The sequence below is a fragment of the Octodon degus genome, unplaced genomic scaffold (assembly GCF_000260255.1).
Source record: "Octodon degus isolate 3935 unplaced genomic scaffold, OctDeg1.0 scaffold00068, whole genome shotgun sequence".
Taxonomy (NCBI): Eukaryota; Metazoa; Chordata; class Mammalia; order Rodentia; family Octodontidae; genus Octodon; species Octodon degus.
Window position 1 is genome coordinate 3,787,717 of NW_004524644.1, and position 20,454 is coordinate 3,808,170.

A 20,454-nucleotide genomic window follows, 5' to 3' on the forward strand; every position below is an offset into this window, starting at 1 on the left:
TCCCCAGCTCCATGTATCTTTGAAGAAAGCAGTTCTCTGGTTGTAATCATGTCACTAATTCAGGTGATCTGTGATATTTTAAAAACAATACCAAGCTACCTGTAGTGGTGAACATCTATAATCCTAGCATTTTGTGAAGCTGAAGAAGAAATCTCAAGTTTGAGGCCAGACTATTTAATTTAGTTCTGTCTCCAAATAAAAAAGAGAAAGACTGAGGATGTAGCTCTGTGTGAAAACCCTGAGTTCAGTTCTTAGTAGTTTAAGAGGAAACAAAAACCAAACCGCCACCAATTCCTTTTTATCTAAAATGTAGAGTTGTAAAGCAGATTTGATATTACTAATATCTTCACCCACTTTTTGTTGGCTGTGTTCCTCCTGCTAGGACACATTATGGTCTTAGAAAGTAAGTCTGTTTTCTAGTGTGGAATTAATGATTGTTTAATGTTAAAACTTGAGTTTTGTTTTGTTTTGGTTTTTTTCAAACCTGCCTATGCCTAAAAGAGAACTCACTCACATTCCTGCTTACCCAGTTTGTCATTATTTAAATTAAATATTATTTAAATTAAATTTAAATTTAAATTATTTAACGTTAATAAAACCCAAACCTTATTCTTGGGCCCATACTGTGATAATGGTACAGGAACTATCATGGCATGTTTTCAGGAACTTGATGCTTGTACTTTTTTTTTTTTTTCTTTTTGAGACAGAGTCTTTTACGTAGTTCAGGCTGGCCTTGAGCTCACGTTGTGATGCCTGTGCTTTTGCTGTATACTAAATGGCTGTAGCTTAGCAGCTTAAAACCACACCTATCTGTTTACTCAGTAATATAGGTTTAGAAATGGTGCAACACAGCACAGCTGGATTTTTTTTTTTTTTGTCTTGTTGAGAGAGGGTTTCACTATGCAGTTTAGGCTTTGAGCTCACTGTGTAGCCCAGGCTGGCCTCAAACTTGTGGCAATCCTGCCTCAGCCTCCTGAGTGCTGGGTACAGCCCACAGCTGGATTCTTACTGGACTGAAATTAAGGTGTCAGGGACTGACATGTGTGGTTCTCCTCTGAGCCTCAGGTCTTCTTCCAACTCAAGGGTTGCTGACAGAACTGGTTCCCTTTCACTTGTAGAACTAGCTTCTTGTTGTCTGGTTATTATAGACAGCTAAGTTAAATAAAATTAACATGCAATAAAAAAGAGATCGAGGGGCCGGGGAGAAGCTCAGTAGAATAAGCGCTTCCCTGGCAAGTGCAAGGGCCTGAGTTCAATCCCCAGTTCCACCATAAATAAATAAATAAAATATTGAAAAACGTTGGGCTTTGTTAGTGAGTATCAAAAAAAGACATCAAAATGTGGCTAGAGACACATCTAAAAAAGACAAGGCTTCAAGATGAAGTCACAGTGGCCAGAATTATAGCCTTCTAAGAGATGAACAAAAACTTGAGATAATAATTCATATTAGACAGGTGAGTGACCGGAACATCTGGAACCCTCTCCTTCCTAAAATGTTCCTGTTTTAAAAGTCACAGATAACCCAAAGTTAAGATTCTCAGCCACATACCCTTGCACCTGCCCCATTTCCCTATTAAGTCAATATTAGCAAAGCTACCAGACTGTATATGTAATCTTTTTGTGTGTGTGTGTGTGTGTGTGTGTGTGTGTGTGTGTGTGTAATCAGGTATTGAACTCAGGCCCTTGCACTTTCCAGGCAAGCGCTTATTCTACTGAGCTATTTCCCCGGCCCCTGTATGTGTAATCTTATTGATTAATTAGAGTTTAACTCACATTGCACCCACCCCCTGCCTTTGCTGTATAAATTATCCCTGATAAAGGGCCTGGGAGCCAACCCACTCAAACCCCTCCTGTCTCTCAGGAGCTATCTCTCTGTAACCTTTTTCTGCTCTTAACCTATTGTCCTTTAAATTTATTCTTCAGTTTCAGGAGACACGAACTTGACACATCTGACATCCATTAAGTTTAAAGATGTATTTTTCTTATATCATGTTATCCATCTAACTATTGGGCAGAACTTGCTGTTACTCTGGTAGCTCTTGGTAGGGTAGTTCCTTGCTGTGGGGCCCCAGTGGGCAATTCTCCCATGGATGTTTATTTTCCTTCCGGCCAGCTGAAGCATGCCTTCCCCCTTTTGTGACCAGCTGAGGAAACTCGGCTTTTAAGGACTGAGAGGATGAGTCTAGCCATCCAGTGTAGTTTACCGTTGCCACCTCATAGAGGTCTGCACACACTCAGAGGAACAGGGCCCTTCTTCACATGAGTGGACACCAGTGGTGGGGCAAATGGCAGTTTTGGCTGCCACAGCAGACATTGCGCACATGTGCTCAGTTTATATGAAGGTTATGTATGCTCTTTTCAATCATTATGCCTTTCCTTCCTAGCATATGGCTTTCTTCAGTGTTAAAGCACCCATTTAGATCAGTTATTTTGAGAGAACATGTGTGCATTGATTAATACTGTTATTAGAAGTGCCAATTGGACATTTCTCAAACTGGCAGTTACTACTGAGAGGGAGAGTGAGGAGGATGAAGGAAGGGAGGATGAGTTTTAGATCTGTAAGCAAATTCAAGAAGAAAAGTAAACAAATTTTTACTTTATGTAAACTTCTATGAAATACTGCCTGAAGAAATTGACCTGGAATTCCTTTTCTTGGCATTTTGATTAAAGATTAATGCAACCATATTTGTTAAATTGTATCAGTTTCCATCTAAATTAATACAAAGAACAAGACTTGTTCCCTGCCAAGTCTGGAGTTCACTTGTCCTTTTTTCTTCTAAAGAAATACACAGACCAGGTATGGTGGCACATGACTGTAATGCCAGTACTGTGGAGGCTGAGGGAGGAGGATTGCTGCAGTTTGAAGCCAGCCTGTGCTGCATAGTGAGACTCTATCTCAGCTCCCCACCAAAACCAGAAAACAGAAACCAGAAGGTAGCAGCTGAAGGAAATGGGAGTGCTCACTGGGGGTGGCTCGCAGCACATTTGGGCAGTTGATCCATGTGCTTGCTTTGCCAGGGTTACTTCCTTCTCAGTTTTTCTTCCTTTTCTGACAGAGCAAGTATATGTGTAAATGCAGTAATGCTGATAAGCATAATAAGATAATTTGAGTATTGCAGTGTAATATTGAAAGAAAAATATTTTGGGGGAGTTTTAAAAACTGTATTTTTATTATGACCCTGTACGGAATAATGACTAGAATATTTGTATTTTACACTGAGTTACAATATAGTTTGTGAAAAATTCAAGTTGAAAGATTGCTTTTTAAATTTGTTGTTCCTGTCTCTAAAATATGATGTATTTTGTATATAAGAGCATGTACTTAAATTAGTGCTTTGTGTACACTTTGGGCCATTAGACTCTATTTTTAAGATAACTGCATTATATTCTTTTGCTGTGAATGTGGTGGTCACTTATAAGAGACCACACATACAGATAGAGATTGCTTAAATCCAAATGTGGACATTTCTAATTTTTCTTGGAGGATTTTTTTTTCGGGGTGGGGCTGGCTCAGGATGCCTTAAAGGCAGGTCTGGTAAGGCATGAGAATCTGGAGATTGAACCACGGTATCCTGCGCCTGACTGCGTTTGTATAAACAGGCACTTAAACAACTGAGCTAACCGGCAGGCCCCCTCTGATTTTTCTTGGAAGCAGAATACTATACAAGGGATATTCAAAGATGATACAAAGTGGTATAGATTTTTTTTCTTGTATATTTTTAGGTAGCTCTTTGATGTATATGTCATACAGTTGAAGTATACAACTCATTTCTTTTCAGTTCTCAGAATTATATAACTATCACCATGTTGTTAGGATATTTTTATCACTCTTTAAAAGAAAGTCCCTACTTATTATTAGGCTATCCTCATATGCCTTTTTCTATCCTCTTATCCCCTCAACCCCTGTACCCTGCACTGCCTCCAGTAACTAGTCATTTACTCTGCCTATAATTTGTTTATTCTGGATATTTGGGTTTTGTGGGGGGTTTTTTTGTTTTTTTTTTTCTCTGAATGTCTTCAGGGCAGGTGTGGCTGGCTTGAGTTGTGGGAATCGAACCACAGCAACCTGAGCCTAACTACTTTGTTGAAGCAGTCACTTAAAGAACTGAGTTAAGGGGCAGGCCCCCTTATTCTGGATATTTGATATAAAGTGGAATTATACAACCTGTGCTCTTTTGTGACTGGCATCTTTCATTCAGCATGTTTTTAAGGGTCATGCACATTGGAGCATGTATTAGTGCTTCATTTCTTTTTTTACTGTGAAATTTTCCATTACGGGATTAAATCACAAACTCCTTCCCTTCTTCCTCTTTCCTTTTTATGTCTTCCCTTTTCATTCCTCTTCCTTCTCCTTTTCTTCCTCATCCTCTTCTTTCTCCTCCTTCTCCTCCTCTTCCTCCTCTTCCTTTTCGTTTTCCTTTTCCTCTCCCTCTTCCTTCTTTCAAGGCAGATCTCATTACCTTGGCTGAAAGTGAACTTCTATGCTAAAACTGTTAAAAAAAAAAAATTACAGAACATTTATCAGTTTATCAGTTGATGAATGTTGGAGTTCTTTCTACATTTTTTTTGTTTATTGTGGATAATAATGCTGCTGAAAATACTAATGGACAAGATTTTGTGTGGATATATAGTTTCATTTCTCTTTGCATATGCCCAGGAATATAGTTGTTGGATCATGTATCAATCACTCTGTATATACTTTGGGGGAATTTATAGATTTTACTTGCTAAATTATATTCTCATCAGCATTATATGAGGGGTTCAAGTTTAAAATTTTTTTTTCTTAACATTTCTTTTCCTGATTTTTTGCTGTAGCTGTTCTGTTTAAGTATGAGTCATATCTCATAATTTTGGTTTTCTTTTCCTCATGATTAATGATGTTGAACATTTTTCATGTATTTCACTCATTTATCTTCTTTAGAGAAATGTTTGTTGCAGTCCTTTACACACAGAGATTTTTTTTTTTTTCTGTCAGAAGTACTGCTGATTAAATGTTCTTGTACATTGTAGTCAAGTGCTCTACCACTGAGTTCCACCCTGCTCCTACTTATTTTTACATTGGCTTGTTCTTTATACAATATATTTTACATACAGTTCCCTTTCCAGTTACATGATTTGCAAAGACTTCCTTCTATTTAGTGGGCTTCTTCTTGGTGGTACTCTTTGAAGTATAAAAGCTTTTAGATGTGATGAAACCAAATTTATCATGTTCTCTTTTATTGCTTATGCTCTTGATGTTGTAGCTAAGAAACATTGGCTACAAAAAAGGGGATGCAGATGAATGTCCATTTTGTATCTGTGTATTCAAAGCGGTTAGGATAGATATATAGTTACGTTCTCTTAATGAATAGAGGGATTTGTTCTAATAGTGTTTGTAAATAGGATATCATATCCGCATCTTGTACAGCAAATAACCACTAGGAAGAGAGTATGCAATGTGATAATTATTGAAACTGTCCTACCAATTTGATTTGAAACTGTCTCATTGCTATTTATTTCTCAATAAAATTGTGGGGGAAAAAAAGAAACATTGGCTAACCCAAGGTTATGGAGATTAACTCATCCTTTTTTTCCCCCGAAAGTTTTATACACCTTTTTCATTTAAGCGTATAGACCTCTTTCATTAATTTTTTGATCCAGTTTGGGTTAGGCATCCAGTTTCGGGGGCATATAGATTTTTGTTAAAAACATTACCATTACCATTTGTTGAAAACATGAGATTATCAGGCTTCTCCCCCTGCCTATGGCTACTGTTAATGTGCCCCTGGTATTTTATATATGAAAAAGCTTCTTCTGTTGATGATTTTCATTAGAATTCATGGTCTCTTTTTTAAATCTGTTGGTACATTTCATGAGACTGTATTTAATATAATAACCTGTCACCTCTTGACATTTTAGACTATCAAGATTTAATAGGGTTTTGCAGTCCTCTACAAACTTCCCTAAAGATGCCAGACTAAGGCTGTATGGCATGGCTTCTGTGAGTCTGCACTGGAACAAACTTGATTGTATCCTGGTATGTGGTAGGCAGTAACAAGGATGGATAAATCGGAAAAGTAACCAGTGATCCAAGTTATAGCATTGGCTGCTAAGTTGGACTAATACTTGCGTGGTAAACTAAATGATTTGAGAATTACTGTTAATTGCTCTAAAGTAGGTCATTAGGAGACGTTTTAGAAAAATGCCCACCACTGATATGACCAGAAATCTGGGTAAGTATGAATTGCTGTCTAGGTACAGAGTGAATCAGTAGTACAATGTATGCTTTTTTTTTTTTTTTTTTGTATTTAAAGGTTCCAGTTAACTATTAAATCAGCATTTCTCACCCTCTCCTACACCTCATGGTGTTCTGACTTAGCCCTTTAATTGGGTAGAAAGTGCTTGGTGCTTCAGCACAGTCCTCACTGCAGGATGTATAGCACCAGTTCACTTAGACCAGAGTTTGAGAATTTTGTGAAGCTCTGCATGCTGCTCTGCAGTTAAGTAGAATGAGACACACACATTATCATGAAGGTGCCTGAGCATCTGGGATGGACAGTGAAAATTAAAATCTCTTCTCCATTATCACAGAAACAGCCTTGTCCAGTGAAGTAAAATCGTATGGTATTTTTCATTCAACAGCCTACCTGGCTAATGATGGTTCTGACTTGCAACTGAGGGGCACTGCTTGGATTGAGGACCTGCCACTTGGACTTAAGTCCCCTTTTTTTTTGTATAGTTCTGTATATCTTTTTTTTTTTTTTTTTTTTCCCAGAACCAGGGATTGAACTCAGGCCCTTGTGTTTGCCAGGCAAGCACTTAATTCTACTGAGCCATCTCCCTGGCCCCTGTATATCTTGTTTATAGAGGCTCTCTATGGCTTATTTGTACAGTACACCTCATTTATGCAATGCTATAATTTTTGCTGATTGTACTGTATAGTGCAGCTCTGTAGCTTTATGTTCTTTTATGTATTACAGTACTACATGTCAGTTACGGAAATAACAGCAAAGTCATCAAATTGGAATTTCCTTTGACCATCTCTTTGTTCTGAATACTGTAATGTTCAGACTCTATACAGTCCCTTAGTGACCAACTCAGTTAGCAAATGTAACTTGGTCTTTAAATGAGGCATGCCTGTACAGTATATAGAAATATTACCAATGCAGTGGTTGACAGTGGGAATGGTTTTGCTTGCAGGACACATAAGTTAGTATCTGGACGTATTTTTGCGGTCACACCTGGAAGTGGTAGTGTGCACACTGCTGATGTGCAGCGGCTAAAGGTGAGGGTGCCTGTAATGTGGCGGCAGTCCTTGTAGCCACATGTGCGCTGGCCCGGAGGTACTGAGCACATTAGTGGGCTGCACTGATAGAAAAGATCATTAAGTCATTTCTATAGTTTGTTTTAGATTCAGAAAAACTACTTTTATTTTTTTTTCTTTATACAAAGTTGCTAAATTAGGTAGAAACAATCAGCTTTTGGAAGTATTTTTAACTTATCAATTGATCAGGAGCGAGATTCTGCCTATTCCCTCAGAGAATGGGCAGCGCCTGGCTCTTGGAGGTAATTTCTTATTCTTAGGTGCCATAATGACAGTTCTGTGACCCTCCCCTGCCTTCCCCTCTTCAGGATTCCATTATGCCTGTGACCATTGTGTCAGTTGTGGCTTGTCTGTTAAAAGGAAAAGGGCATTCGCAAGGCTGCCAGAAAGCATACTGCACTTCAGGAAGTTGCCTGTTTCCTCAGTGCCCCACTGTGACTGCCAGCAAACTCAGAGTGGTACCATCACCACATGCTCCCTGGGGAACTGTAACTTTAAGTCTTTATACATTTTAACAAGTAGTGATTATTATGTCACCTTTGATTTAGAAACACTTAGCATTTTTTTCTGCCAAAAGTAGCCATACTGTAGCATTACCTTCCTGCTTACCTGTCTTGTGTAGTCTCTACCCTTTCCTTACAACTTTTTGATGTGTCTGCTGTCCTTCTCACTCCCTCTTTTTCTCAGGTGTGACTGTTTGGGGTTTTATTGGCAAACTACACATATTAAGTATAGTTAACTTGCATGGAAAGTTGGGTGCTCTTAGATTGGGCAAAGACATAGAGGTCCTGCTTAGGGACCGTGTTCTCAACAGTTTCTGTGTCCCTGATTCTTTGTAGCAGCTGATGATGAGGCTGCACCCTTGGGACAGCTGACCTCCTCAGTTCTGGGGCTGAAGAGCAAGCTTTGATTATGTGTCCAGGCTGTGCCATGGTGAGGACAGGAGGGATCTAGAATCACCTTTCCATTGTGGAGGGAGTGCCAGTGTCCCCAAAGGGAAGCCAGGTATTTTTAGAAAGAGAAAATATACTCTGGACAGGCAAAAAATGCTCCTTTGCTTCCACATTGATGCCACTGACATTCTCCTTGCTTCTCTCTAGGGTCCCATCACTTCTCGTGGCTGACACTGCTTCTGCAGACACCCTTATCTCCCCAAGACCCCTGCTTCTCCCAGGCTTCTGTTCCCATTCACTTTTCACCCATATTGCAAGGCCAGTTCAGGGATAACAGTGGTGCTCCTGTTAGGACGGCAGCTTAAGAAACATGTGCTTCTGGTATCAGAATTGAGATCGTAGCTTCGTGTTTTCCATATTGGGACATGGTTAGAAATAGCATTTGAATTTTTCAGAACTGGAGACTGCACTTGGGACCTCATGCATGCTGGGCAGGTGTGCAGCACTAAGCTACACTCCCAGCTCCTGCAATGAACTCGAAGAGCAACTGCAAGCTGATTTTATAGAATCCCTTTCAAGTGTTTCACTTCCAAGCAAATGTGATTATTATGTGTGAGTTATTCTTGATATTTCAAGGTTTGCCTCTTTAAGCCATCAAAACTTTTTTCTTCCCTTTTCTCTCCTTTGTAAAAGGTTATACTAAAAACATCATTTCACCTCTTTTGGGACAAGTGGAAATGACTTTTGTAGCATGGACAGACTGTACTTGTACTTGACTGATGATGGGTCTTTCTTTTATTTCCTGTTTTGGATAGTGTTCTTCATAAGTAAGGCTGATAGAAACCTGCATTCTTAAATGAAACTATACTTTATTTTTTTTGAAAATATACTTTAGGTAGATTATATATTAATCAACTTTTATGAATCATTCTGGAAATTAATCTTATTCCTACTATTTCTATGGGAAGAAAATTCTGACTTAAGGCTGCTTGCTTCTGTCTTTTTAAAATTTTTGTAGGACACTTTCTAATGAAAATGTGTGTTGTGGGGCCGGGGAGATGGCTCAGTGGAATAAGCTCTTCCCTGGCAAGCGCAAGGGCCTGAGTTCAATCCCCGGTTCCACCAAAAAAATAAAAAAATAAAATAAAAAAAAAAAGAAAATGTGTGTTGTAGTGTACTTGTTAATTTTGTTGAAATTTCATAGCATTTTCAAGCCTTAAGAAATTCTTAAACTGTGAAAATATTCCCATAAAATATTCCTTCATTCATAAGGGTAGCCCCTCATCTGTATATTGAAGCATAATTAAATTCAGCTAAAATGAAGTGACAAAAAAATAAAAAAATTTTAAAAATAAAATGAAGTGACATTAATCAGCATTTCTTACTGTGTGACAAGTTTTAATTTTTCCCTTATTAAGAAACTCTCAAATGTTTCCATAATGCAAGATTTACTTCTGAGTAAATAGAAATATTCTCTCCATCTTTCAGGCCGGAGCCTCAACAGAAAGCTCCTTTAGTTCCTCCGCCTCCACCTCCTCCTCCACCACCACCACCACTGCCAGACCCTACTCCCCCGGAGCCAGAGGAGGAGATCCTGGGATCAGATGATGAGGAACAGGAGGATCCTGCGGATTACTGCAAAGGTAGTAGTATGGCGGATGTGGCAGCATGATGGTGCCTTCCTCGCTGGGTTCCATGTGGCTGGGCTGAGGACTGGCAAGGGGAACGAGGCATGTGCATTGCTTGGTCTTTATTACATTAGCTTTCCTGATCATTGACTGGAGAATAGTGTCAGAAAACACATGATATGATACAAAACATGTACACATATACTTGCCTTTAAAAGCATTTCATCTGGTGTAATTAAAAATAAAGGACATAAACCAGCCAAGAAAAGCATAGGGAAAAGAAGGTACCAGGCTCCCGTTGAGAGCTAATTATAACTCTTGTATTTGATTTCCAGGGTTTTGGCTGTTAGCCTAACAGAGAACCATTGCCTTCTCTGTGTAGCATTGAATTACATAATATTCATTGTCTATGGAATGAAAGCATGCACATTTGTTTACAGAGAAACTTTTTCCTGGCATTGTACATAACGAAAGAGACATTCTGTGGGTTTTGCTATTGTGTGGCTTGGTGGATTTTGTTTTCAGCTGTAATTTCATAGAATACATAGAAACTATTTAAGTAGAGTGTTCATGTATTGATGCTTTAAGACTCAAACTACACAAAGTTCTAAAGGGCAAGCATGTTGGGTGGTGAATATAGAAAGTAGTGTGATGGAGACATGATACTTATGTAGATTGGACCCTCAAGAATCTAGGAAAGAAGGAAGTTGCTGTGTCCAATCAGCTGCCTGTTTCTTGGATTACTCATTTGGATTTTAATTCCCTGGCATTCTCAGCTTCTGCGCAGTTGAAGAGATGACTTAGGTCCTACAGAGTTTTAAAGTTTGTAAGTCACGTTCCATATAGCGTAATAGTAGATGATATATGCATGAAGTGACCATAAAACATTAAGAAATCTTCGGACCTGTAGTTTCTTTCTAATTTATCTAATGGATGCAAGTCATTTGTGTGTTAGTTTAGAACAGTGTACCTTTTTTTAATCTGCTAAGGGAAAGTTATGAAAGTATGACAACTAAACTTCTACTCTAACCTAATTCTGTAGGTACAGGTGCCTACATATAAAATGAGTTTTCTCCTTAGGAAACAAAGTGTGACTCTTAACATTTGATTTATGAGTAGTGGCAATGACTCAAAAGGCTCATGCTGTCTAATAAAAGATACTGAGACAATCTGAAAAGTGAGGGCTGACCTAATAGCTCAGTGGATGAAAGCACCTGCAAACAGGCACAGGGGCCAGGCCTGCTGTGCTGGCCCTGCCGCGGGGGACGCTGAGATAGCAATTGAGACCGGGCACGGTGGCATGCGCCTATAATCCCAGCTCTTGGGAGGCTGTAAACAGACGGATCACTCTTAAGTCTGATCTAGTAGTGAGACCCTGAACATGCTGTGGATCCTTCCCTAAAAATACAAAAGAAAAAAAAGAGAGAAAGGTGAACATTCTCTATCTTCTCTTTCAGTCTGCATTTTTGACATGGAAAGTAAGTTGTTACAAGAGAAGTTGTAGATGGCTAGGTTTTGGGTTTGCTGCTGAGATGAAAGCATTAGGTTAGCTTCTAGGAGTCATTCATCTAGCTCTTCTCTTCAGAATATAATCTTCTAGGTCCTGGAGGGAAATACTCCCCAGCGGGCTCCCTGGGATGTGGATCCACAGAGGTAGCCATTACCACCTGCACCTCCTTACCAGCTCCTGGGGCCAGCCCATATCATCCCCAAGTATTGGGCTAAGAAGAAAGAATGGCCCAGGCGTGGGGTGGCGGGGGTCTATGAGCTTTTCCTTCCTTTCAACATCTTAAGAGCATTTAAGTCACTCTCAGTGAGGCTTGTTAGAGAAGATAAGGTTTCACCTTGCATTTATGCAAGTATCTGCAAACACGCTTGCGCTCAGCCTCTCTCTTCCTTCTCCTTAGTTTTGGCAAGTATCCTGTGCCCCTGATCAGCATTACAACGTGCCAGCTGCCATACTCTGAATTTTGTGGTGTCCACTATCATCATAGTTGTCTAAGATAACTGATGGAAATGCACCCAAGGCGTCTGTATTACTCATATTTCGGGCATGATGGCAAAATACAGAAATAATCAACCTAAAAAGAGGAAAAAAGTTTATTTTGGCCCAGTGTTTGTTTGCACCCCCTGACTGCCTAGCCCTGTTGCTTTGGGCTCGTGGTAAGGTCCTGTGCCTCATGGAATGGAGAGTGTGGTGGAAAAGCCGAATACCCCTAGGTGTCTGGGAAGCAGAGAGAAAGAGGAGGTGGCTGGAGTCCTGATGTTCTCATAGGTGCCTGCTCCCAGCAGTCTGACCCTTCCCCGGGACTTCCTCACACAGGTTCTCCCACCTCCACAGCTGGCAGCCAAGCCTTTCCCATGTGGGCCTAAGGAGGCACTTAGGAGCTAAACCATAACATTTTAAGGAATTGAGTGGGAATGTCTGGGCTAAGAATTGCAGCTTTCACATTTTGTTTTTTATTAATGGGTAACAGAGAGCTTTTCCCACCAGAACTCATAGTGACAAATAGTATTTTATTGCCTTTGAATACTTTAGTATATTTGCCTGTGATCAAAGACATTTTTTAATAAAGCACAATACAGCCAACCCAGATCAGGGAGTTAATGCCACTGTGTTGGTACCACTTAGCCCTCAGCTTCCACTTGGGGTTTGCAGATGATAAAATGGATGCATGATAGAATCATATGCTATATTTTGTTTTCTTGCCATGTTGATCTTCTAGTTTGGAAGAGTTCTGCAATGTTTTCTTGGCTTTCCTGACCTTGACGTGAAGATTGTAGGCTAGTTGTCTGTGGATTGTTTCTTGGGAAGAGTACCCGGGGGGGTGATGCTATGCTTCCCTCATACACCCTTGCAGGCAGCACCCCGTTTCCTCTTAGCCCATCAGAGGTGATGTCAGTTGAGATGCTGTCTGCTGTTGAGTTATTTTGAGACTAAGCATGTCAACCAATACATCCAACCTCCCCCAGGTGTCTGACTTTTTATCTCAGACTCACGTCACTCGTCATAGACTCTATTTTATATAGTGGTTATACTTAGTCAGTCGCCTTACTTAGTAGAGTGCTTGGATTTACCTTAATTTGTCCTTAACGAGCTCCTTCAGTTTGATTCTGAGCACTTTTGAAATGTTGCATTCTTCAAACACTACTTCAAATACAGTAGATTTTCTTGGTTCATCTTGTATTTTTCTCCTTCAGCTCTGTAGTCAAATTGTGTTACAAGGGCCCTGGTTCCTATTAGTGAAGAATAGTTTTTGGAAAGGAAGGTGTGGGCATAAGGTATGTTTATTACTGCGGTCTAGGGTAGTTGTAATTATCCCAGTGCTAGTAATTACTTCTGCTGCTTCCTGACCTTAGTACAGAGCTAGAGACCCACATTCTTCCTTTATATTTATTTTTCTATTCATCTTTGAATATATTGAACTCATGAGTTTAATTTGATATCTCAGATTTCACCAGAGAATTAGCCCAGTTTTCTCTCTATTTTTTGTGTTTTTTTTTTTTAACTTTACTATAAAAGACCAGACTCTCATTATTTGTATTGTTTACTGAACTGATTAATTTCTTCTAGTGCCTGATGCGTCACCAGTTACAGTCACCGTTATTACTGTCATCTCACTTTCCTTTCTTCCCTAGCTTGTACATCAGCATGCTTTGTTGCCTGGCCCTGCCCAGTAGCTTTCAGAGTAAGTATTCAGGAAGTGGGATGAGGAGGGTGAGCTTTCCCAGATGGGAGGACGTTTTGCTTAGGCCAGGCATCTTGTCTTCTGTCACTCTACCTGTTCTTGTTTCCCTTGCCCTTATTAGTGGAGAGGCAATGCCCTGCCAGTCACTTCTCAGCTCTCTCAAAACACAATACGACATACCATATAATGTTTTTCTTTTTACAAATATACCTTAGGACATACAAACACTGTGGGGCGGGGTGATGTCACCTAGAACCCCATCCCTCAGCGGTAGCTGCTGCTAGCCTCTGGATCACTGTTGTTTCTCACTTAAGTGTATCTTTTGTGTGTGTGTGTGTGTGTGTGTGTGTGTGTGTGCTTTAAACAATTTATTTAACTGAAATGGACTTAAATTTGTTTCTGAAGTGACTTCCATTTATTTTGATACATCTTTTCCAATGATGATTTACAGGATCTTCAAGCCAATATAAATAGTTTATAAATATTTGAATATTTGGGTATACACCTGCACAATACCTCAGTAATATCTTTTGAGCAAGAAAAACACTGAAGAGTAAAGACTAGACACAATTACTAGGTACAGTAAAAATGTGCTGCAAATATTTCTGAGATAAGAAGGCACCACATAGCTGTTTAACTAAGAAAACCACCCTTACAACACAGGATGATTTTATTTTTATGTAGGACCTAGAACACTTAAACTGCCAGTTAGGTACTGAATGGCAGAGCAACATCCCCAGTTTATGCCATGAATTCATAGGGAACAGGTTCCAATAGCTCAGGTTCCTTCCCACTGGTCCTCACTAAGTGCGCTTCTGTAGGAGGGGCAGGCTGGCACTTCTGTTGAACCCGGGTACCTTTCTCTTTGGCTTCCTTCTTTTTTCTGATCATTTGCCTTGACACATTTCAAGAAGCTGTCATGACTCTTTGAGTGTTTAATATGCTCAATACGCACATTAATCCTCTTGGCAAGGGGCTGGTGAGATGGCTCAGTGGTCTAAAGCACCTACTTAGAACAAACTAAGCTCAAGCAAAGCACAGAGACCTCGGTTCAATCCCCCAGCACCACATGCTGGCCCGCCCGCCCCCTGGTGGGCTGAGCTGGCCACACACTAAATAAATAAGTAAGTAAATAAATAAATAAATATTAAAAAAAAAATCCTCTTGGCAAGTATCTTGCCCTTAACTCGCTTGTTTACAACAGTGCCAACAGCATGCTGGGTAATGTTGTAGACTCTTCTCCTTTTGCCATGGTAACATTTGTGAGGCATTCCTTTTCCACCGTACCCATTCTCTTGATTCTACAATATCACCCTTTTTGTAGATTCGCATGTATTTGGCTAAAGGAACAACCCTATGTTTTCTAAAAGCCTGGAAAACATATACCGGGTTCCCCTCCTCTTGCCCTTTGTGTTAGTCATTTTGGCAAATTACTGGAAGATGGCGGTTCAGGCTGAAAGGCACATCTGCTCTTATTTATTTATTTATTTATTTGGTACAGGGTCTTGCCACACAGCTAGGACCCATAGTGATCCTCCTGTCTCAGCCTCCCCAGTGCTAGGATTACAGGCATGTACCACCATACCCGGTTTTGGTGGCTGGCATGGTGTGCCTGGGGTTCTAGGTCCAGCAGAGCATGCAGTTCCAGGGCTCCAACCCAGGTCCTTGTGCTTGCCAGGTAGGCACTAAGTCTACCGAGCTATTTCCCCAACTGCATCTGCTCTTTTTACCACTCATCTTTTCAAATCTTCATTTATCCAAACTGTGCATGCACGCCTTCTGTTGTTATAGCCACTCAGGGTTCTGGTACACCAGCGTTGTTCCTTGTGGTCTACTACTGTTGGATCACCTTTGGAATGGTCCTTGGCTTTTTCTTTCTTTACTGCAAGATTATTTAACTTTACCTTTCCAGGACATCTCTGCACTGATGTCCAAGAGACCTGGGTTCTCAACCTGGCTGATGGATAAGTTTTCTCTGTAGGCTCTGAGTTTTTTCATCTATGATGTGATTATATACTACCTAAAATTTTAGAGGGCTTACCTGAGATGACACACAAAGCATGTGGCATTACTACCAGACTCACAAAGAATTCCCTCCCATCCGTCTGCCTCAGCTTCCCATATTCTGGGATTACAGGCATGTACCACTATGTATGCTGGGACAGACCCAAAAGGGTGTTAAAAAAATGAGGGATTTTAACTACTTTTACCAGTTTTGTGCTGCAGTTTTCTCTTGGTATATTCCCCTTTGAATTGACACTGCTTTTCTTAGCTCTCTGGCTGTCTTCTTTTTAGGGTGAACTTCCTCAACCTCTGGAAAGAGAGATGTCAACACTGCCTGTGTTTTTTAAATGTCACCTCTGGTCATTTGTCTGGGCAGGAACTGTAGCAGCAAGCTTTTCTGTTTATTCAGATTCTACTTCCAAGCTAAGGGATAGCATCGGTTGAAGACAGGGGCAGCTTGTAAATAAGCACTCCCAGGAGGGCGTATGTAATGTGATCATGTAGTGAGTCTGCATGCAGTGCTTCTGTGAAGTAGAGATTTTAGAGTCTCAGAAATTGCTAGGGAGGAATGAAGGGTGTGCCATAGGTGTACTTTCCTAGGCTGCACTGTAAACTCTTGAATTGGAATCCCTAGGAGTAGGACTGGAACTTCATCAGGTGATATTTCTGCATGTTGAAGGGTAGGGTCTACTCATCTAAGCCATGTGCTTTCCTTCCTTCCTTTCTTTGCTTTGTCCTTTTTTTTTTTTTTTTTTTTTTGCAATTCTGTAACTTCATTTCAAAGTTAGTTTTTGTCCGCATTCACTGTCTGGAGATATTTGAACGTAGTAACAGGAACGTAGGTTATCAAGGTATACAGCTTGTTTGGTGAATCTTCATCCTCATTCCATTTCCTGGACAACTGTACCAGGATACGATATGGAACATTCCTTATTCCTTTGGTCCAGACAGCTTTGTTGAGCCTGTTGTCGATGCGCACATCTGGAGTCCCCGTCTCCTTCATGGCAAACTTCCGGATCTCCTTAAGTGCCCAAGGGGTGTGCTTCTTGAAGCCCACTCTGTGGATGCGCTTGTGAATGTTGATTGCGTATTCTCGGGTCACCACCTCATTGATGATGAGTGGCTCTTCTCACTACCCTTCTTTGTGGGAGCCATTCTGCCAGGCCCCTTCGTTTTGTCTTTTTGAGACATTTTTTTTTTTTTTTTTCTTTTTGGCGGAGCCAGGGATTGAACTCTGGCCCTTGTACTTATCAGGCAAGCACTTACTCTACTGAGCCGTCTTCCTGGCTTTCACTATGAACTTACTTTGTAGCCCAGGCTGGCCTTGAAGTTGCAGTAATCCTTCTGCCTCATCCTCCTGAGTGCTGGGATTACAGGCATACACCACTATGGCCAGCCCTTGTTTTGTTTTTTGAAACAGGATCTTGGTATGTAGTTTAGGCTGGCCTTGAACTCCCTTTGTAGTCCAAGATGCCCTCTGATTTAGACAATTCTCCTGTATCAGCGTCCTGAGTACTGGAATTATAGGCATGTACCACCACACCCAGCTGTATCATTCTTTCTAAACTAAAGGCATAGTTATGTATAGTGACCCTTCACTGTTTGTGTATCTGACTCACAGCATAAGAGAAATCATTGCTTTGAATTGCCTTTTATCAGTGATAGTGAACCATTTAGGACTTTCAGTGATATAAATAGCCTGTTGCAGTACATGTTGCGTGGGTTTGCCACCACTGCCTTACATTCCTTTCTGGAACCTTTAGCACGTAACTGCTGCAAGGTACTAGTGAAAGGTGTTAGTTAGGATCACGCTTCGTTATAGCAAGCTGCCTGTTCTAACTCCTTGGGGCTCCCATTTTTGTATCTTAGTTCATTCTTAGATAAGTTGGCACCTGTTTGTTATCTATCACATTGTTTCTGGAGAAATCTATCTTTACACAGTTGTTGTCTGTCTTGGTATGAAAATACGTTACTACCTTGGAAATACCTTCCTGGACCCCATAGCAAATCTTAGGCCCCATCCCTATGGTTTTCTCAGTTGTTCTGCCAGCTTAGCTTTGGTGTGTAATTATAGGTCTATTTTTGTGTTCATTCCTAATCTCCTTTTCACTAGTCTGAAAGTTCTGTGGTGAAGGGCTGTGTGTTTTGTTAGCCTGCTGCATTTGAGCTGCTCACAGTGCAGTTAGGCTATAGCTCAGAGACAGAGCGCTCATGCTGCTTCTTGTCTGAGGGGTTTTTCAGCACATGCAGGTTGACAGGCCTGAAGGATCCATGAAATAAAGAACAAGTCTTTTAACTTTTGCCTTAAAAACATCTGTAATGTTCTAGAATTCTTGTATATCATACACATTTGAGTGACATGCAGCTTATGTTTGTAATGATAGGGCCAATATTTTCAAAGCATATGATAATAGTAAGTATTTACACACTTAGAAACAGATTAACTTCTTTTCTTATACACAAATTACCTTTACTGGTGTGTATTCATCTGTAGAAAGCACAGACTTGCTGAGTTTTAGTAACTCCCAACACTTAATGTTGGTTGTAAATTTTCACTGGCCTTTTGTCTTCTCCTTTTCCTATCATTCCAGAGTCTATGACTTTGAATTCTTTTGGAGGGTTTTTTTTTTTCCTTAAGGAAAAAAAGAACATTTTATACAAAATCACCTTAGAAATGTAAGTATAAAACCCGTGCTGACTATCCGGCATCAGTGGTTCTTTACTGGTGGTGATTTTGTCCTGAGGCAGCGCATATGTGAAGGTTGGGACATGCTTTTGGTTTCCCTAATGGAAGCTGCTCCTGGCGTCCACTGGGTAGAGACCTGAGATGCTGGGAAACATCATATGCTGCATAGGACAATTCCTGTAATAAAAATTACTCAGCTGCTAATGTTGGTAGTGGCCAAGGTTGAAAAACCCTGTCCTACAAAATGCCTGTTTTTCTTTATTAAAGTGACAGTATGCAACCTCAAATATTTTATAGAAATATATTCTTTCATTTTGATAAAAATAAGGACAACTCTTCATTCATGATTAATTGAAATCATTAATGCCACGGACAAATGTTTTGTTCTGTTGAGATAGGGTTTTCTTTGTAGTTCAAGGTGGTCTTGAACTCAGTATGCAGCCCAGGTGGACTTCAGACTTGGTTCTTCCTGCCTTAGCCTCCTGAGTGCTGGGATTTTAGTCATGCACCACTGTGTCCAGCACTACAGACAAATGTAACTCAAAAGTAATAAATATTCTTAAACTTCCTAACACTTCTGTATGGCTTGTGTCTAGGTGTCCTCCCAAAGCCTCATGCAGTTATTGTGGCGGCTTCTAGAGTTGGTGATTAGTTCGTGATCCAATGTGGGGTTTAGGGGTGTGAGTGCTACACCTGCCTTGGGGTGGATAATCTGCATACAATATGGGGAGGGGAGAGAGGCTTGTCGGCTCCCTCAGCCCCTCTTCCCTTTGCTCTTTGTTGTCTCCCTTGGCCATGAACAGCTGCCCTCTGCCAGGTGCCACTCTGCCTTGGAGCCAGCTGAGTAGGGACTAAAACCTGCACTAACTGTGAGCTAACGAAACCTTTCCTTTCCTTTTGGGTGTCAGGTATTTTGTCTCAGCAATGAGAGAAAAGTAACTCAGACAACTTCATTATATTGCTTTTATGAAGACCCAGGAGATTTTAACTCTTGGTAGATCTGATAGTGCTCTGACTTGATGAGTGTTTATATTTGTCAAATAGTAGTGAATTAATGTAGGTCAGCTCTTTGGTTATCAATATATGCACATTTTTACCTCAGTTTAAAAAATGTGGACAATAGCTAGGTACCTCTGGATAGTAGGACTTGTATTTTTGTTTCTTCTGTGTCTTGATTTTCTGCCTGAAACATGTATTTTGTGGAGAGCTGCGAAGGACCGCGCCTACAAGATGGTGCTGGTTTCCGCCTTCCAACCCCCCCACCCCCACCCCCCCATGGGTGAGCGCTTTCTGTGCACAACAACTCCTTATTTGGCCAGGGCTGCTGTCATGATTTGCTTCCGTATATGCTGGACCCATGGGTTATCCCCACGTGGCGCACTGGGATTGGGCTCGGGAGTATATATTAGCCAAGGGCTGGGGGATTGGAATAGAAGAAGCTTGTAATCAGGGGCCTGAATAAACCGTTGAAGGAAGAGCTGGTTGTTGCATCTTCCTTGCTGGTGAGGTCGTGCACAACAAGTGGTGGCCCGTACAGGGACTCCATCTCAAGCCATCAGCTCAGAACCTTCAGCGGTCAGGGGGTGCACCGGTAAGTCCCCGGGTAAGTTGGGGATCCACGACAAAAGCGGGGTTTAGGGCTCCTATCTGTAGATAAAGTAGGAGCGCCAAGGTTCGCCTACGAGCAAATCCAGTTTGCCTACGAGCGAACTCCGAAGTGAAAGTATAAGTTGAATCAGGGGCGCATCTACTTTGCACCCAATTTTTTGGCTCTACAAGAGCTACTTCATTCTAAAAAGCTTAAACTAAAGAAGAAAACCTTAGAGAGGACGGTCCGGTTGGAGCTTTCCTTGGCGTATCCTGTTTTTCAGGACGCCCAAGGTAATAGATACCATGATCCCCTGGACTTCAAGACGATAAAGTCCTTGGCTGAATCTGTTAGAACCTACGGCGATTCAGCCGCATTCACTGTCCCCCCGGGTGGAAGCCTTTAGCCGCTACTGCATGACCCCTGGGGATTGGAGTGGTGTAGCCCGAGTGTGCTTGAGCCCTGGGCAATATCTTGATTGGAGAACCTTTCTAATTGAGTTTGCAGGTGAGGAAGCAGCTGCCAATCAAGCTGCAGGTGACCCTGCATGGGATAGAGATATGCTGTTAGGTCAAGGTCGCTTTGCTAATCAGCAGACGGGTTATCCAGCTCAGGTCTATGCGCAAATCAATGGGATTGCCATCAGGGCCTGGAAATCCTTGC

At 41.0% G+C, this 20,454-nt stretch overlaps 1 protein-coding gene across 5 annotated transcripts in view; it reads left to right on the forward strand.

Moving 5' to 3' along the window:
• Srpk2 (SRSF protein kinase 2) overlaps nt 1-20,454 on the forward strand; it is a 288,108-nt gene that overhangs the window by 199,361 nt on the left and 68,293 nt on the right. For all 5 annotated transcript variants that reach the window (XM_023719454.1, XM_023719456.1, XM_023719457.1 and 2 more), the window contains one exon: nt 9,685-9,839. In XM_023719454.1, the coding sequence (XP_023575222.1) occupies nt 9,685-9,839 (155 nt within the window). The remainder of the gene's footprint in view (nt 1-9,684; nt 9,840-20,454) is intronic.